A 17,930-nucleotide genomic window follows, 5' to 3' on the forward strand; every position below is an offset into this window, starting at 1 on the left:
AGTGGGCAAAACCATACCTATATTAAATTGTTCATAGGGTCAATATGAGTAAATAAATATATGATAACCTCTCCACAGGAGCAGCTTTTTCATGGTTATCACACATTTTGTTATTTTCCCCATACGTACATGACAGGTGAAAAAATGACAAAATTTTAAAAAGAGTTATAATAATGAAACTTCCTGAGTTGATTACTTACATGAAGACAATGATTTATCGTATTACAAGTTTTCTGAAATTGTATATCTAAATATGCAAATTAGGCATTTAGTCCATGAGCCAGAGCCCCAAAATTGAGCCAGATATTGAATATTCCCTTGTTAAAAACCTTTGACTCCAACATCATAACAAATTTAAATAAGTATGTTGACTCTGGCTTTGTCCAATGTTCCAATGTTGATTCTGGAAAGTTATACAAATGTGAGCATATTTTCCTAATGCCTAATTTGCATATTTAAATATACAATTTCATCAACTTGTAATACGATAAATCATTTTCTTCATGTAAGTAATCAACTCAGGAAGTTACATTATTATAACTCTTTTTAAAATGTTGTCATTTTTTCACCTGTCATGTACGTATGGGGAAAATAACAAAATGTGTGATAACCATGAAAAAGCTGCTCCTGTGGAAAGGTTATCATATATTTATTTACTCGTATTGACCCTATGAACAATTTAATATAGGTTTGGTTTTGCCCACTCTTTCGATAATCATTGCTCAATTTTGGGGCTCTGGCTCATGGACTATACTGTTCACAAACAGCGTCAGGTTTTTCTGGTTTTTATATCTAAGCCGACAGGTCTCTGGTGTGGAGAACTACAGTAGACCCACCACGTATTGTCTTAATGCATGATTGTGTAATATATCTCCCCTTAATAGTATGCCTTTAAAAATTGTGAGTTAAGTGCATCAGTCCTACATTTCTATGCTGGATAGAAACAAATGCCGTAATCCTATTTCCTTCAATTTTGTGCTTTTATCCATGGAACGTGGCACTACCATGGCAGTTATTTTACTTCTGTAACATACCTGAGTCAATTCAATTTCTGTCCAGAGCAAATTCACCAAGGCATCCAGGCCAGTAAAACATCCGTAATTGTAATATCAGGTCTGGTTTGCATCTCCACATGCAGTCTAAGGTAGTGGCCTCTGTTATTCATGTCTGGGCTAAAGATTTCAGAACATAGAGGACAAGGATTGGAAGGTTCATTGAGTTTAATACGATTTGTGAGGTTGATCCAAAGTTTGGGTTTAAATGCCTGGACCGGGCCTTTCCTGTCGTTCTAACCCATTTTGTTTAATCTCGACGTGGGCTCAACAATTGTGAAACTGTTGTAATGAAGGTGTATATGCAAGTATATCACTCTGTCCACAATGACTCAATTATACACTCAAATCACAACGCAAGGCCGTGAAATCATGCAATTTAGTGGTTGAGGTCAAGGTCAATTATTGACCAGACCATTATCCTATGAACCATTCTTCATGGGACGAAAGTCACGAGACGGATTGCAGTTCAAAGCGTGTCACCAGCCATTTCACTTCTCTACAGTTTCCTTGACTGATGTAGAAGTTTGGCATTTCTATACTATTGTATTTCACCTTCAAATGAACACTAACAGACCTCCCAAATGAAAGATAAGCCACACCGCTCAACAATGCACACCTCTAGGTTACCTTTTTTCATGCTCAATTTGATCATTTACCTCACACACACACACACCATTCTGAAAAAGCACAACATAGTTTATTACTACCATTGTTTGTGTTTAGACTGAAACTCTTCACATAGTTACTGTACATTTTTACTTAACACGACCTTACAAAAGAGGCCCTTGAGGAAACCTTTATGGCTTTACAAACAGATGCAGTCAAACAGAGCTTCCCACACAATTCTACTCCTTTACTCAGACCGCCCACCACCCTACAATCCCGATCCTCTGGTCTGTCGAGGGCCATCCGAACAATTACTGGAGGCTTGTCTACACCTAGGCCTGACCGCTGTAGGTGGCTTCAGGTGCACTTCCCAGAGCTAGCTGGCTAACGGCATGGTCACACATCCATCCCTCCCTCTAGGACTGTCCTTCTGCAGAGCCACAGGCAGCTTCAGTCTCTGATGGTTTGTGAGAGTTTGAGGCTCCTTGTCTCTGGTCCTTGTCAGGGACAGGCAACTGGTGAAAGTGCTGCAGGGCCTGCGCCACCTTTTCCGGGCAGATGTTGTAGACCGGATGGGTTGGGGCCTTAAAGCGGGAACCAAGGTAGAAAAGAGACACTAAGTTACCATAGTTCGCTGTGTTTTAACCACTTAAGATCTATACTTCATTGACTGGGGTCCCCGAGGGGTCTACAGTACCTACTAGCCTCAGTTTTGCCCTCTACACCACCAAATCTCTTTGCTGAAAATAGCAGTTCTACAGTATAAGCTCACAACGCGTCGCAATGTGATGCATTGTGAGCTTGTTGATCTGCTGTTTTTGCCAAATGTTCACCTATTATGACATAACCACATGAACCCTAGCGTCCCTATTGTGGGCAAGCCCTACTTAAAACATTTCTGTACAAGCTCACAATGTGATATTGCAACATATTTTGAGCTTGTAAATCTGTTACATTGTTACATTTTCACCTATAATGACATTCCCACAATAGGGATGCCATGAAAGTGGTTAAATGTGTGTAATATTTTTAGTTTAATCTGATTGTGAAATCGCAGTCTGAAAATGATACAGTAAAGCTAGTTCTGGTCTGGACCATGTGTAGCATGTCCATAAAGATGGCTATTATTATTAATTATTCTATTAGAATCAAGACCTTTCAGCTCATTTGCACTACATAAGCCTAACTTTATTGACAGCAGATACAAAATCATGTATAAAATTAACACATTTTGAGGTATGACATATCCCTAAAGGAGGTGCGCAAGCACCAAAAATGAATACATTTGTTTGTGAAAGAGGGAAAACATCATCAGTGGATAACTACTGAATCTTTAGACACAGTGCTGAGCACCAAGTCGGACTGAAACCAAGGCCTCTAATTATATCTTGCGACTCGATCGACCATTTCTATGTGCCGATCCATGTACATCCAGCTATTCTCTACTCCATCCATCCATCCCTCCCTCCAACCCAATCCCTGCTGGAGCCTCACCAGTCTGTTCTCCTCTTTGCCAAGGATCATCTCGTGGTGGAGGTCCATGTTCCCAAAGTGTTGCGCTACAGAGAGGCCACTCAGGCAATAACAGGTGTGATAAAAATCCCTGGACCTGGACAGAGTAAGACAAAGAGCAAGATACCTTTAAGAGAGACCATCAACACCATCACTACTGATTTTGTCTGAGTTGCTGACAGCCAGGGTGATGTTCGTCCACGTGAGCCAAGTGCCAAGTGTGGAGCATTTACTGGCAGTGGGCATCAGTTCTGAAAAAAGTATGCGTTTGCCTTCCATAATTGTCTATAGGAGGGCTGGGCAATTAACCAAAAATATAGCGAAACCGATATTTAGAACCAATAACCGACTTATAACCGGATAATCGAGAAGCAAGGTTTTTCTTAGATTTCTTTTGCATACATTTTGTTCGTATATTATATCAACAACTCAACACGATAACATGGTAATGCGATTATTTGATTGACTAAATTGATTAGTCTCATTAACCACTTAACCTTGTATTATACTTTGTTGTACAATGGTGGCATACAACAATAGCCGACCTACAAGCTCACAATGCATCGCATGTGAGATCTGCTATTTTGGCGATTACATAAAAAAAAAAATTGGGCTTATTAATCGTAATCAAGCCAAAAGTTCGAAATAATCGTAATACTGATTTCAAGTCCTATCGCCCAGCCCTAGACTATAGTGTGTCCAGATGGCGTTGTACTGACTTGCCAGGTTTATCCAGAAGGCCTCCCGCTGGGTTCTGACAGCACAGGAGGATGTACTCCTGCAAAGCCTGCTGCTCAAACATCCACTTCTCTCGGCTCAGCTCAGACCGCCCTGCAGACGGACAGTTCCATTAAGCTCTGACCTGTGATATAGGCTGCAACTACATATCCACTCTTTTCATCAAGATTATTCTATAGATTACTTCTTCGATTAACCGAGAAGCACGTAAAAAAACTGTTTACGTTCTTTTTTCATATAACAAATGGACTCGATTTGTTTTGCCCTATTCTACACAAAAAGACTATATGGCGAAACAGGTCTCAAGATCAAACTTTTAGCACAAATGAACAGACAAAGCAGATTCTGCCAATATGAAACAAAACGCCTAGTGGCTGGTGTGGGCTGACTGTCAGATTACCCTTAATGGAAGTTCTTGCAAAAATCAGTTATCAGTTTTAGTAAACAAATATCATAGAAGTACCACAACCCTAGATGAGTACCTTTTTCTCTGAAGACAGCTCTGTGGAGCAGAGGCAAGAGTCCAGCCTGCCAGAAGGAATAGCAGCCATCCACCAGTTTGTTACAACGGCCCTGGAAGCCTCCCTCAAAGCGCATCTGTCTACTGACCACCCACCCCTGAGGAGACAGGGCAGAGTCAAACAAATACCATTTCATGTGATGCTAATCGACTGCCACACAATCAAGAATCAAGGTTTCATTTGCCACTAGTAGTGAAATGCAAATGTAGTAAGGCTCGCAGTACTATGCTAAATCACAGTCACCTCACCATCCCTCCATGGCAGCCATTTTGGATGCAGGCCTGTCGTTGGTATTCGACTGAATCGTAATGATGGCGTCACACACTCAACACATTTCGCTGCCTATTTGTGCATGGGTATCAGAGCCGAGGGCTACCGATATCACACCTGTCCAATAACTTGATCCTCTGTCACGTCTAAAGCCTAGTTCAGACCAAAGATTCACAACGAGGCTTAACAGTTTTAAGCCCGACTTACACTTTGTTATACGCCACAAATAGCCAATCTACAAGCTCAGGACGTATCATGGATGCGACACATTGTTCGCTTGTAGATCTGCTATTTTCGCATAACTTACACTGGAGTCTCATATGGCACCGGTGCAGAAAAAAGGATATTCATTTTGTATTTTAAAGTAAAATGCCAGACGGTTGCGTGTTAGAACGTTGCGGAGAAAAATCGCAGCTCTGAAATACCCCCAGTGATCACAAAAGCACTTTTATCTGTAGCGAAATTGCGTGCACATGTAGACTTACTGGTGTGACACCATCAGTGGTTTGAACCATCAGTGCATGCATTTGAAACAAAGTTTTATTTTCAGCTCATAATCTAACTATGATTACGATTGCATGCAACCCCTGAGGCTGCCATTACAACAGGGCTTCCGGCTTCTCTGTTAAACAAGCCAGTTGAAATCCCATGAGGCCACACAGCACCAGGGATACAGACACGATGGAACAGAGAAGGAAAAGGGGAATTCATTAATATTAGCGAAATAGAGGGGGATCTGTCATATTGTCACCATAGAAACCGCTAATTGGAGCCCTACCAGTCTGTGTGGAATGGACTGAGTCATTATGGGATTGGGTTTTAATACCAGCTGGGGTCCTTACTGTCTGAAAGAAGGAGGGGGATGGGGGGGGGGGGGAATGTTTAGATAACTAGTCCATGAAATCATTTTAACACAAAGCTACTGTGGTAATGGAGAAATCTGTGTGAAAGATTCCACACCATGGAGGTCAGTGAACACTGGGCGCTTGCTGTTGTCACGGGTCTCTCATGGAGCCCAAGTCAGTGTCACAGTACCGTCACCTGCCTCCCTCATGCGCTTCCCTGGATGTGGTGGACTCGAGCCACGTCACAAGCAATAGGTATGTAGAAGGTTGCAGTAACAAAAGAGATGTTTAAATTAGGAAACACCTGTTTCATATGTCTGTTAGTCTGTAGACAGCCATGTGGCATTTTGCATATTTGGCTTATTTTGTAAATAAGGGGTATTTTTGCTATTTGTCATACAGCGACGTATATAGTGGTTAAGTGGTGATCTGTAGTCAGTCACATTGGAGTGCATAAAGGCATGTGAACTGACTAGAGGTCCTCAGTAATTCAATTTATAAAAATCTTCATGCATGTGGACTGCGAGCTTAGGGCAGTTCTTGGGTGATGTGACCAGGTACATTTCGACCACTGACAGCTAGACTGGTCAGTTGCATTATATTGCTGCCCTTTCACTGTAGCAAAAATGTATTAGCAGTTAACAGTCCTCTGTGGCACATTTGTCATTTTGACATGGCTTTCATCATGCGAGCTGTTGTTCAAAGACTACCTGGGTGGTGTTTTTTTTTTTTTTTATCAGGTCAAAATGGAATGGAATGGTCATGCCAGACAAGTAGCCACTAGCCAGCATTCTAAAATGGTACGTCATGACAAGTTCAGTTAAGCCGGCTGTTTTTCCCCTCTAGTAAACACTGTGTACTGAACCCCAGATACACAGTTAAATTAATGCACACTGCTCCCTTGAACCAAATAAATTCCAAAATGTCATGGTGTTATATCTGCTTCAGTGTGAGCTTTCTTCTCTGATGGCTGAAAGGGATAGCATCTCTGTGCCTGACACGGGGGCATTATGGGATTGGAGTGTTTCCCATCAACTCTAATAAGAGTTCCCTTCATTAACCACTTAACCGATTTATACCGGGAACCCCTATTCGTAACTATAACTTTCAATCTGGGAAACCCTTTTTGGGGTAGTTGTTGCTATGTACAGTATATAGCAACATAATTATATTTCTTGTAATTTTTGAATAAATATTTGAAGTTTTTCAGAGAACTTTAGAAGGCGTTTTAAGAATCGGCCTCAGGGATAAATGTGTTAAACCCACTACTCTCAGTAAAACTGACCTGAATTGCAACTATACTTGGTGCGCTCATTTTTCCCTATACACCAAATCTCTTTGCTGAAAATAGACAATCTACATTAAGCTCACAAGTGTGAGCTTGTAGATCGGCAAGTTTCTGTGACCCTCCCAGAATAGGGATGCTAGGGCTCAATTGGTTAAGGTGCTGGGAGAATGTGACTCTACTGAAACGTGTTTTTATCTTAATATTTTGTAACCACACAAGGACCCTCACCAGCAGGGATTTGAGATCCAGCATGTGCTCCTTGCCCAGGATGACCATGGCAGCTGTACCACAGAAGGTGTAGCCTCCGTGGGCCTCTAAGCCTGGCACTCCTCCAAGACCACCCTCCCAGTTCTGACACCTAGAGTCACACAAGGAGAGCCATTGAAAGATGTCAAAATGAGAACCAATTCACTGGCTAGCACCAAAACCAGTAAATGTTTTTTTTATTGACAGGAGTATTCTGTTTGACTGTATAATGGGAGCGAGGCAGGATGACCTCGTTAGTGTTGTGTAGTACCTGAGGATCCAACTCGGTGTGTCTTCAAAGAGTTTGGCCGAGAGAATGTTGGTAAGCGATGCCACCGATGCCGCACAATAGGCACTCCTGTGGAAACAAAGTAAACCCAGAGTCAGACATAAGGTAAGTATGGCAAGGTTGGCATAATAAAACACACAGCGACAGTGTAGACTCTCCATGGCTCATTCAATACCAAGCCTATACAAATATTTTGTCCCACAGACTGACATTACAAGAGCTAATTACTTAGTAATACATGTATGTAGGCAATAGAGAAGCTAGTAGCATGCTGGCCATGCTACATGCGAATTAGCGCTACCCTGCAAATTCCTGGGATGCTTCTGTCTATGTACAGTAAATGCTATCACTGGCCCCATGCTGGCCAACAAGTGCTGTCCCTGTGGGAGACTGCCGATTTTAATTAAGATAATGATGGGTAATTGATACTTTCAGTGAGAAACATTTAATACATTTCTTTGAGGGTGAAACAGAGATTTTGACATTAACCATCTGTTTGAGTCGCCACACTGAAGAACGGAAAGACAATTGTACATTGTATGTAGAGAGTTAACAAAATGCACACACACACAAGCAAATAATATGATTGCAATCGCATGTCAGAGAGACATCTGGTGTATCTCTCTCTTCTCCTATTCCAGGAATTACCAGAGATATCACAAACAACACATAGAGAAAGACAGAAAAAGTCAGGGAGTCGCAGAGAGAGAGAGAGAGAGAAGAAAAGAGAGGAGGGTGGTAGTGTTATCTCCCAGTGAAACCATGGCGATGGCCCTCACCTGACATCCACCTCCCCTCCTATGTGCATCACAAAGGAACCATCTGGCTGCTTCACTGACCATAGGAAGTCTAGCAGCCTCTCCCTGGAGACAGAACACATCACAGGTAGGGGAAAGGAGAAGAGGGGAGATGAGCACGTCAAACAGGTTGAGCGGGGTGTCAAACAAGGGTGATATGCAGAAAGGGAATCGATACAGAGAAAGAACAGGGGGTAGAAAGACAAGAAAAGGAGGGAAGGTGGGGGACGGAGAGAAGTGGGGAGGGAAAATGGGCGGGGTAGAGGAAGAAGGAGAGAGGAACAGAGGAGAGAGGTGCGTAAGCGGGAAACAACGAGGGATGGATACAGACAGATGGCGGTGGAATGGTGAATCAGCATCAACATACACAGTAAAATCCCAGTGTTACTTAAATTAACACTGTGTAGGAAAACACAACTCCACCTGCTTCTGTTTACACCTGGCTCATACTGAAAAAAACAGATCAATAAGATATGAGTGTGTATATCCTGGCTCACACTAAAGAAATCAATATCCCAGGTACAACCACCGGGAGTCGAGAACATCTTGTTATGCAACCCACCATCTTATAGATGTAATCTATTTTGCAAATACTGTTTATGTCTCACACTCTACTTGTGTGATAGTATCATATTTTGATGTTTAATGCTCTGCAGGTACCTGTAATCCTCCCCACAGCACAATCCTGACAATATCTCCTAACATAAGAATATGCTAAACGTAATGATACTTTTAGTTAGGAACTAAATGCAAATAATATTAGGTCAAGTAAAACTTGTGATTAGTAGCGTGCACCATTTCCCTGCTAGCCAGGAATGCTCTATATCGGGGTGTGCAACTTTTCAGGCACATGATCACTTTCGTGATCTTTTCTTGTCGTTTTCCAAGGCTGGCGTGATCATCCTATGCCAGACAGTGAAAACCACTATTGCTATTAGGTCTTATTTTATGCTTCAAAATAAAATAATACAAGCACATAATATTTAAGTCAATAATTTAGTAATAAAACATAACAACGAATGAGCCAATAATGTAATATGAATAATAAAGGTACATTACATTGCAAGGTACATTTTATGCACATCAAACAATAATGGTTCATTTTGATCAACTCAGTTGATCACTTCAATGGCCCAATCTGATCACCTGATAAATCTTTTGAGTTTGAAATCACTGGTTTTCAAACTTAACCCCTGGGGGTAAAGTTTTTCATCAAGTGTGTTACGGAGTCGCAGAATAAACTGCAGTAGGTGTTGTACCTGTTGATGACGTTGTAGGCCTCCTCTGTGCCGATAATGCAGAGGGCGTTAACAGCGGCGTAGGTGGGAGCCAGGTGGGCGTGCTGACCTGGTCCCCCGGCGAACCCCCCCGTCGGCCTCTGGCACCGTGCCAGGAACTGGCACACGCTAGAGCGAGACTCATGGTTAGAGAGAGCGACAAATACACACACGTGTAGTATCTTCATGGTTAGAGAAGGCCTGATTTAAATCCCTACAGACAAGCAGGGAGAATGTTTTTTTTTTGTGTTTTCTTTTATTATAAATGAATGCTCGATTTTATACATCATATGACACTGTTGCACAAAAGTAGCAAATATTTTTTAAAAGCTTTAAAAAATGTCATCTATACCTACATGCCCAAAATGGGGATGGGAGGTTGAAAGTGGTTAAGTCTGTCTGTGGGGTTCATAAATATTTAACAAATGAAACGTCTTCACAAGCTTGTGACTAAATATTAACTACACTGGATCCATTGGAACACAGGTGCATTTGGTTTCCACCCGATAGCGACAATAGAACAGTCTAAACTCATTCAGTGACTTACTGACTTTACACTCAGAGACCCTTGAGCAAGAACAATAGAACAACACATACTGTAGTGCTGTTCGAAATCTCCTGGGGGTTAATGTGCGACTGAATGAGAGTAATGAGACGAGTTGTTGAACAAGAACAAGCATGCTCAGCAAACCTTTCTCTGCAAAGATCGAGTTAAAAGTATTTTATTGTGCCTTAGGAGGGAGATTATTTTAAAACTGAATTGACGTTTGTTCCCCCTGATCTCTTTCAATTCTGCTCATTATCTCGAAAGAATTCACCAGCAAATCGGAGGTCAGAGCTGCAGGTCTCTGTCCATTGCAGTGAAGAGGAGGGCAACAGAAGCCAGCGAGGCGGCGAAGCGCGGGCCAAGGCGACAGAAGCTCACCGACATCCAGAGGGCTGGCGCCCCTCTAGCTGACGTGGCAGCGAGCAGAGACCATCTGAACCACAGTTTCCTGTCAACATGGCCCTGGTCTCCGTGCACCAGTCTGCTGCCCTACTTTAAAGTACACTGGTCGTTTAAACCCCAGTGCAGCGTTAACGTCGACATGCCTCGCCAATACTGATCCAGCGACGGGCCTCAATGCACAGTGGGAGGAGGTGAAATGACTGGCGGTGGGGGGTTTCGGGGACGATTCGAACAGAGCCTCTGTGTGCAGTTCATCCGAGTGCAAGGGCCTAACCCTGGCACAGGGTAGTGCCAACCGGTGGGTTGGCATGCTTCACGGCTACTGAAAGAGCAGAAGCCAGTGGGTTGGGCAACCTGGCATGGCTGTGCTCCCTTCTCTGCTTGCTGCTGTACTTTCTAGAGGCTGCCGTTCAAACAGATGGGTGACATTATGGTGGCAATAGTGCCTTTTGACATGGTTATGTTTTAAACGGATTTGATTGAATAAAAGACATTTGCACCTAGAAACATGTCTGCTTTCAAATACTGTCAGGAGTGAGTAGGTTTGAGTGCATATGAGCTTCTACAGTACACTATATATACACTATACAGTAAGTGGTATAACAAGTGCAGGAGAGTCTGTGCTAGCACTATGGCAGTAATTATTTAAAGTTGTTAGCATGAAAGCACTGCAGAGGCGTTATGTGGGTACCATATTATTAACATGTTACATTTTTCTAACACAGTGGTGTGAAAGAGAGAGAGAGAGCGAGTGAGAGAGAATGACTCACTCCGAGGCCACAGCAGTGGGGATGGGCTCCTCCAGCAGTTCTAGACTGTGCAGGATCCAATAGCACAACCACGGTCTGCTAGCATCCAGACACTACACACACACAGGCATCAGATGACCGATTTTAGAATTAAATTTGATCGTTAAGATCACTCAATCAGAAAGACAGATGGACTGACATGGGGGAAAAAACACAGGCCGTCTGCCAGAGGCAGAGGAGAGGCTGAGCTTACAGGAGGAAAATGAATGAGGTCTGCACTTTTCAGCCAAAATATATTTTTCACTTTTGTGAAATAACCATCACAGTAATGGTTTGGAGTGGTGAGATTCACCATGGCACACCTACAGTACCAGAACTACTGAAGGGGTGGCGGTCAATCCACTATTTATTCAAACGGAAACTGCGGTCAAATCAAGAGCTCAACTCCTACATTTCTTAACACAAACTAATAACTATACTTTTACATACAGTATGACCAAGAGCCCAGTAATATGTAATGTCATTGTGGGTCTGTAATGATATCACGCAGCATACAACTTATGTCTCTTGTTTCTGGCTAGGGGGAATGCCAGGCACTCAGAAAATAGCCAACCTACTAGCTCACAACGCGTACCGTAGCGACGCGTTGTGAGCTTGTAGATCGGCTATATTCAGTGCACAAAACTGGCGCACATAAAATCGTACAAATCTGGCCTAGGATGTAGGTATGTCACAGGACACTGGCCAAAAACAGACATTTCAATAATTGTTTATATTGTTGATGTGAAGTGTGCTTCTGTACCTCATAAGCGTCTGACAGATTACGTAAGCCCTTCTTGAGATATTGGTAGTGTTGTTCTCGCAACAGAGTTGGCCTAAGGAGATAAAAACAGTTATTGAAATTATTATTATTATAGATTATAATAGATTATGATAAAAAGAATAATAGATTATTATTATTATAAGATACCTAGCAGGCATCTTGTAATCATAATGATCATGGTCATAATGGTCAACGGCAAAGAATTCTAGGCACACGCGGGTGAAAGCTCATGGTTTTGTAAACGTGCTTTGAAAGTAATTTGAAGCGGTCCTCTTTGAAATACTGCACATTTTCATATGGGGGCTTGATCAATAGCGTGGGATGGGACTCATCCTGAGAAGAAGTTAGAAGTCCTTGCCTGCAGAAATAACACCTTGGAACACTGACTCATTAAGCTTGTAGATAGCACCAAATTAAACAGTATCTTTCAAAATGATCAACCCCCCCAACCGGCTGCTTATCTCCCCACGCTCAAGGTTCAGTCTTATATTAGGTATATCATATGTGACTTTATCATTCCATTGTGGCGTGTGTGTGTGTGTGTGTGTGTGAGCGAGAGAAAGAGATTGCGTTATTTGTAATTGCCCTTAATTTTGTCTGAGGTGCAGGGGGCAATACATGCCCAATATGTTACAGTATGTATATGGTCGCTGTCAGGCATTAACCTTGTCTAGGCATCTCCATTGTAACTTTTTTTCACAACAGGTTGTGAGCTTATAGATCAGCTAGTTTAGATATTTACAGTATTTAAGTATGTGTGGGTTTTATGAATATTGAACGAATGGAAAGTATCTCGTCACTAAATAATAACTACAATTGATCCATTGGAACAATGGTTCTTTTTTTAATTAATTTCCTGAAAAGTTACGGTTTTGGACACACACAGTTTCCACCAAACAGTGACAATTTGTGAGTGCATTAGGGTTCGGAGACGCAGGCGCTAGTTCTGACTGCTTGTATAAGCACAGGGAGGTTCAGACCTCCATGAGTCACACACAGCTGAGCTGACACTCCCCCTACTCCTAACATGTAGTGTTTGCCCTTTTCAATCTGATTCTGCGGTGGGCCAAGTCTGCTGTAATTAGTGCCTACCTATGCTGGGTTTAGTCACAGATCATTGCCCCAAAGGATTCATAGCGGCAGGGCCACGCCATGGCAACAACAACAACAAACAGAGAGAGAGAGGGCAGGACAGGACTTCAGCCCTGAAAGGCCGTGTCCACACACACACACCTCACCTGTGCTCACCGGCCCAGCTTGTAAGTGAGTTTGGTAAAGGCAGACCGGGTTAGAGATTGCAGTGCACAAATAAACAAAACACATCAATTATCTAGGTGTCTTGCTAAGCAAAGAGTGTGTGTGAAGTTCTGAAGAAGACATGCTCCCAACAGTATAATATGCCAGTCTAATGTTTTGTAGTAAAGGATTATTTTACGGCAAGCAGACTACAACAGTGATTCTCAACAACGGGGTCGGGACTCGGAACACAAAACAGACTAAACAGATTAGTTTCGATCTCCAAGATTGGGTCCATTCAACCTATTTTTTGCCAAATCAAATTCCAATCTTTTGAATATTTTACGCCATTGCACTCCATCTACATCAGCTGTCATGTATTCATTTCACAGCATGTGTTGCGTCAGGGAGTCAAATCGTATCTTTTCCACTTTAAACAGTGTGTCACTCGATTGCTTGATGTGATGTTTGCTTTGACAGACGTGCCAGTCCTATTTTTTATCATGTGCCGCCCTGGAAATAATAGCTAGTTGCAATGTATTGTACAATGAACGGAACGGACAGCAAGTTTGCTTGTTAAAAAGTACAGACGCACAGTATATACGTACATTAGTTCCCATAGGCTATGAAGTTTGCTTTGTAAAAAGGTCAGGAAGGCACATTATGCTCCCATTAACAAGTGAGACATACAGTACACAAACACACAATGCTCTGTCACTGTTCTTCCTACAATCACCGTTCAAACGTTGTCGTGTTCAGCAGGAAAGATGACTTTGCATTTGGCTAACCATTTCATTTTTGCTGTAATTGTCTAGTTATTATTAGTGTTTTTAAACATTTTGCTGCTGCCTTGATGAAGGATCAAATGTGAAGTGAACTGTATTGACATTTTATATCTGAAAACAGAAGTTAACCTGAACTTGTACAGATATGAAGAGCTGAAGAATGTGAAGGTCAGATTGAAAATAACATGTTCTGGTTCATTTAGTGATCAAAAATGTAAGCAGTCCAACAGCCTTAGATACAATAATGCTATTGGACCATTGAATACCAATTAGAGAAGCTGAATCATATTGATTGATTGATTGATTGAATACTTTATTAGTCGAAAATGTAAACAGCACGGAGGTACAGTAAAAAACTTCTGTGCACTGCTCCATCATAAACTTTCTCCCATACTAAACTTGGATGTGAAGAGCCACATACAAAACATCTGCAGTAAACAAATTAACTTTATCTTCTGAGAGAAGGATCCTCTGACTCTGTGACTGGGAAAATGATTACATTAAAATCATATTTTGTTGTATAATCCCAAACAATTTTTATGTAGGATCTTTGAGCAAAATTGAATCTAATGAATCAGGACTGTGACTGTACCTAAAAATAGCATGATGTGTTTCAGAAAACTGGAAAACTATGCGTTTTTCAGAAAACTGAATTTAGCAGACATTTATAGAATCGGCCTCAGGTCTTAATGGGTTAAGATAAGGTGGCGTTCACTGCATGGATAAACTACTATGGTCAATGTAACTTTTCATCAGTCTCTCCCTCAAAACTCTGTCCTGGCCTAGAAATGCATGCATATATTTTGTTCATGAGGTGGAGGACAACATTCAAACAACAATTCAACAATGCAGTACTTACTGCGGTAAACTGTGCATTTGCTTGTAAATACTGACGACTTCATCGATGGTGCTTTCAACTTTTTTCTATTCAACGTGCAGACATGGAAGAGAACAGGAAGACATAGTGAACAGTTTGTGCGTGGTAGCAAAAGAACAGAACACACATGGGCATATATAATTGATATATAAAAGTTAACAGTCATGCTTTTTAATTATTCGATTAATCTGAAAAATAAATGACAGTTGTAGCTCTATCTACTCTAAATGATCAACAAGCATCCACTGCCACAGATGTTGCCCGAGCCTGTCTGGGTGACAGTATCACCCGCAGGACTTCTGCTAGTCTTTTATTCCTGTGGTTCTCAACCTTTTCAGGCCGTGACCCCCCAAGATAATCATATTTGAACTGGGGATCCCCCCCCCCACACCCGCCCTGACAATCACTTGGAATTGTAGGAGTTGAAGCATTACATTTAGTTTGAGTAAACCAAAAATTCCACAGATAAATATTGTGAAAATAGCAGATCTAAAGCTCACAACGCCTCGCCCTGTTGTGAGCTTGTAGATCGTCTATTTTCACAAAGTTTGCCTCTTTCTTATATTATTTGACAATTTGGCCAATGTTTGACCATGTTTTTTAAATAATTTGTTGATTACTTCAGATGCAGAAATGGTCATTTTCTGTGCTATCTTTTTTTTTTTTAAGGTATTGTAAGCGACGTTAAAAATATTACTTAAATTGTCTCTTCACTGTCATCTGGGGAGGGACACACAGGTTGAGAACCACTGTTCTCTTTGGCCAGAGAGTACTTGTGTCATGCAATTACTTATTAGTATACTACTTACTTATTATAACTAATATTATTAGTTATACATCATGGTACCGTTATTTGAGCACGTAGAAGAGCAACAGCTAACAGAAAGGGGCTCGTCTTATTGGTGCCTCCACATTAAACTAACACGTACACCTGCTCCGTGGGCAGTGGGCACCACAGCTCCCAATCTGGATCACTCCTCATTAATCTTGTTAAATGCTGGCAAAGCTCCAGCTTGCTAGGGTTGAAGTTAGCAAGCTAACGCCTAGAACAACGAGTCGCCTATTCACTTAGTTGTTCTTACAACAGTGAAGACAGAAGACACGCACCACACTGATGCGGTGAATTATTATTATTACACCATTAATATTATTATTACATTATATCCAGAGAGTCAGACAAGCCTTCATTGGCAGTTCATCCCTGTCTCTCCGTTAGCCACACGGCGGCTAGGCTAATAATCACCTGCTCCACAGAAGTCACTGTCTCCACGCCGTCGTCGGTGAGCAGTTCTGCGGGGTGACATTCTCTGAAGCAGCGGAGAGGCGGCGGAGGGTCTTCCATGACGCTCTGACACGGTGGTGGCTGGACGTCTTTGTTTCTGCTGTGTGTGTGTGTTGTACAGTACTTATAGTTAGCAGCTGAGCTCACACACACACACACACAACGCCACTTTGACACACCGTTGTGTATGTTGCTGCTGCCCTCCGTTGACAGGTTTGCGAGAGAAACAAGCAACCGGGTCTATGAAAACAAGCCCAAAAGAAGCGACTATATGGGCATCGATCATGTTCATGATGAGCACTTTAAACATCGGCTATTTGAAAATTCTTGATCTACAAGCTCACATGAGCTTGTAGATCTTCTATTTTCAAAAGAATCTTGAAGAAAAAAATGACAATTGAACATTTTAACAATACAAATCTGGTACACGGGTCCCTCCGTCCCTGGCACAAATATTTTCATTCCACAGACAAATACATATTAATTTGGGGGTCCTTGACATGACAATGTTTGAGAACCACTGGTTTAAACAACATTAGGAAACAAGCCCAAATAAGCAACAACACTTTAGAAACAAGGCCAAAAAACCGCAACCCGCAATATTTACACAGACTTTACAGAAAAACAAGCCAAACGTCGCTTATAATAAGTGGATATGGCAACACTGCTGCTGCCGCCTACTTCCTGCTGACTGTGCAGTGGTGGGCGGAGACTACGTGCGTGCGCAAACTCACGTGCACATACACGCACTTGTACGCGCCACGCACACATGAACACGAACAGGCTACTACAGCAAAGCCGAAGGAACAAACTACTTTAGTACCCCCCGATGACGGCCGATCTACACCCACCAGACTTTTCAAAGCGACACGCGCAAATACAAATATGCACACACGCACGACGCGCGCGCGCTTTCTGTCTCTCTCTCTCTCTCTCACACACACACACACACACACACACACACACACACACACACACACACACACACACACACACACACACACACACACACACACACACACACGCACGCACGCACGCACGCACACACATAATATGTGTTTGGGGGGGGCTTTTTCCATGTGTATTCCATGTAAGTCTATCTATCTATCTATCTATCTATCTATCTATCTATCTATCTATCTATCTATCTATCTATCTATCTATCTATCTATCTATCTATCTATCTATCTATCAGTGGTGGAAAGTAACTGAGTCAATTTATTTAAGTACTGTTCTTGATATTATATATTTTTTGTATTTCTATTTGTTTTGTTGTTAAAAAGGTTAAAGTACTATATTGTGATAGTAATCATTGCTACAGATTGTTTGTTCGGTCACAGGGGTCTCTCCAGCTCTTTAGTAAACAGAATATAGTACATTTTCAGGTAGGTGACAACATTTAAGCCAATCAGGAGAGAGCACTGAAAATGCATTTTCTGTTTAATAAAGAGCTGGAGAGACATGGGAGACTCCTTTTACTGAACAAACACTCTATAGCCATCAGTACTATCACAATATAGAGCTATTTAACACTTATTTTAACCAAAGTAAACCACTTACCCTACCTTTAATTACAATTTTGAGGTACTTTTTACTCTTTTCTTTTTTCAATTTTCAGTACTTTTACCTCTACTCCACTACATCTCAGAGACAAATATTGTACTTTTACTCCACTACAATTATTTGAAAACTTTAGTTACCTCTTACTTTGTAGATTTTGATTATTATTACAAAACACTTCAGCCCTATATTTTAGCTATTTTTCCAAATGATTTTTATACATTT

At 41.7% G+C, this 17,930-nt stretch overlaps 1 protein-coding gene across 2 annotated transcripts; it reads right to left on the minus strand.

Annotated features, from left to right (window-relative positions):
• Positions 1 to 1,236: 1,236 nt before the first annotated feature.
• fntb (farnesyltransferase, CAAX box, subunit beta) lies at positions 1,237 to 16,340 on the minus strand. Of its 2 annotated transcripts, none has more exons than XM_080454199.1 (12): positions 16,107 to 16,340; positions 14,846 to 14,910; positions 11,945 to 12,017; positions 11,164 to 11,255; positions 9,427 to 9,573; positions 8,150 to 8,233; positions 7,353 to 7,439; positions 7,064 to 7,193; positions 4,394 to 4,529; positions 3,893 to 4,004; positions 3,156 to 3,270; positions 1,237 to 2,245 (listed from the first exon to the last, which is right to left on the minus strand). In XM_080454199.1, the coding sequence occupies exons 1-12, from the start codon at positions 16,203 to 16,205 to the stop codon at positions 2,078 to 2,080; spliced, it is 1,308 nt and encodes a 435-aa protein (XP_080310325.1). In that variant the 5' UTR covers positions 16,206 to 16,340; the 3' UTR covers positions 1,237 to 2,077. The 2 variants fall into 2 exon arrangements, 1 of the variants encoding a protein (XP_080310325.1); XR_013934781.1 differs by having other exon boundaries at positions 2,106 to 2,245; positions 3,897 to 4,004.
• Positions 16,341 to 17,930: the final 1,590 nt, after the last annotated feature.

Source organism: Gymnoscopelus braueri, assembly GCF_963280865.1.
Source record: "Gymnoscopelus braueri genome assembly, chromosome: 16".
Lineage (NCBI taxonomy): Eukaryota > Metazoa > Chordata > Actinopteri > Myctophiformes > Myctophidae > Gymnoscopelus > Gymnoscopelus braueri.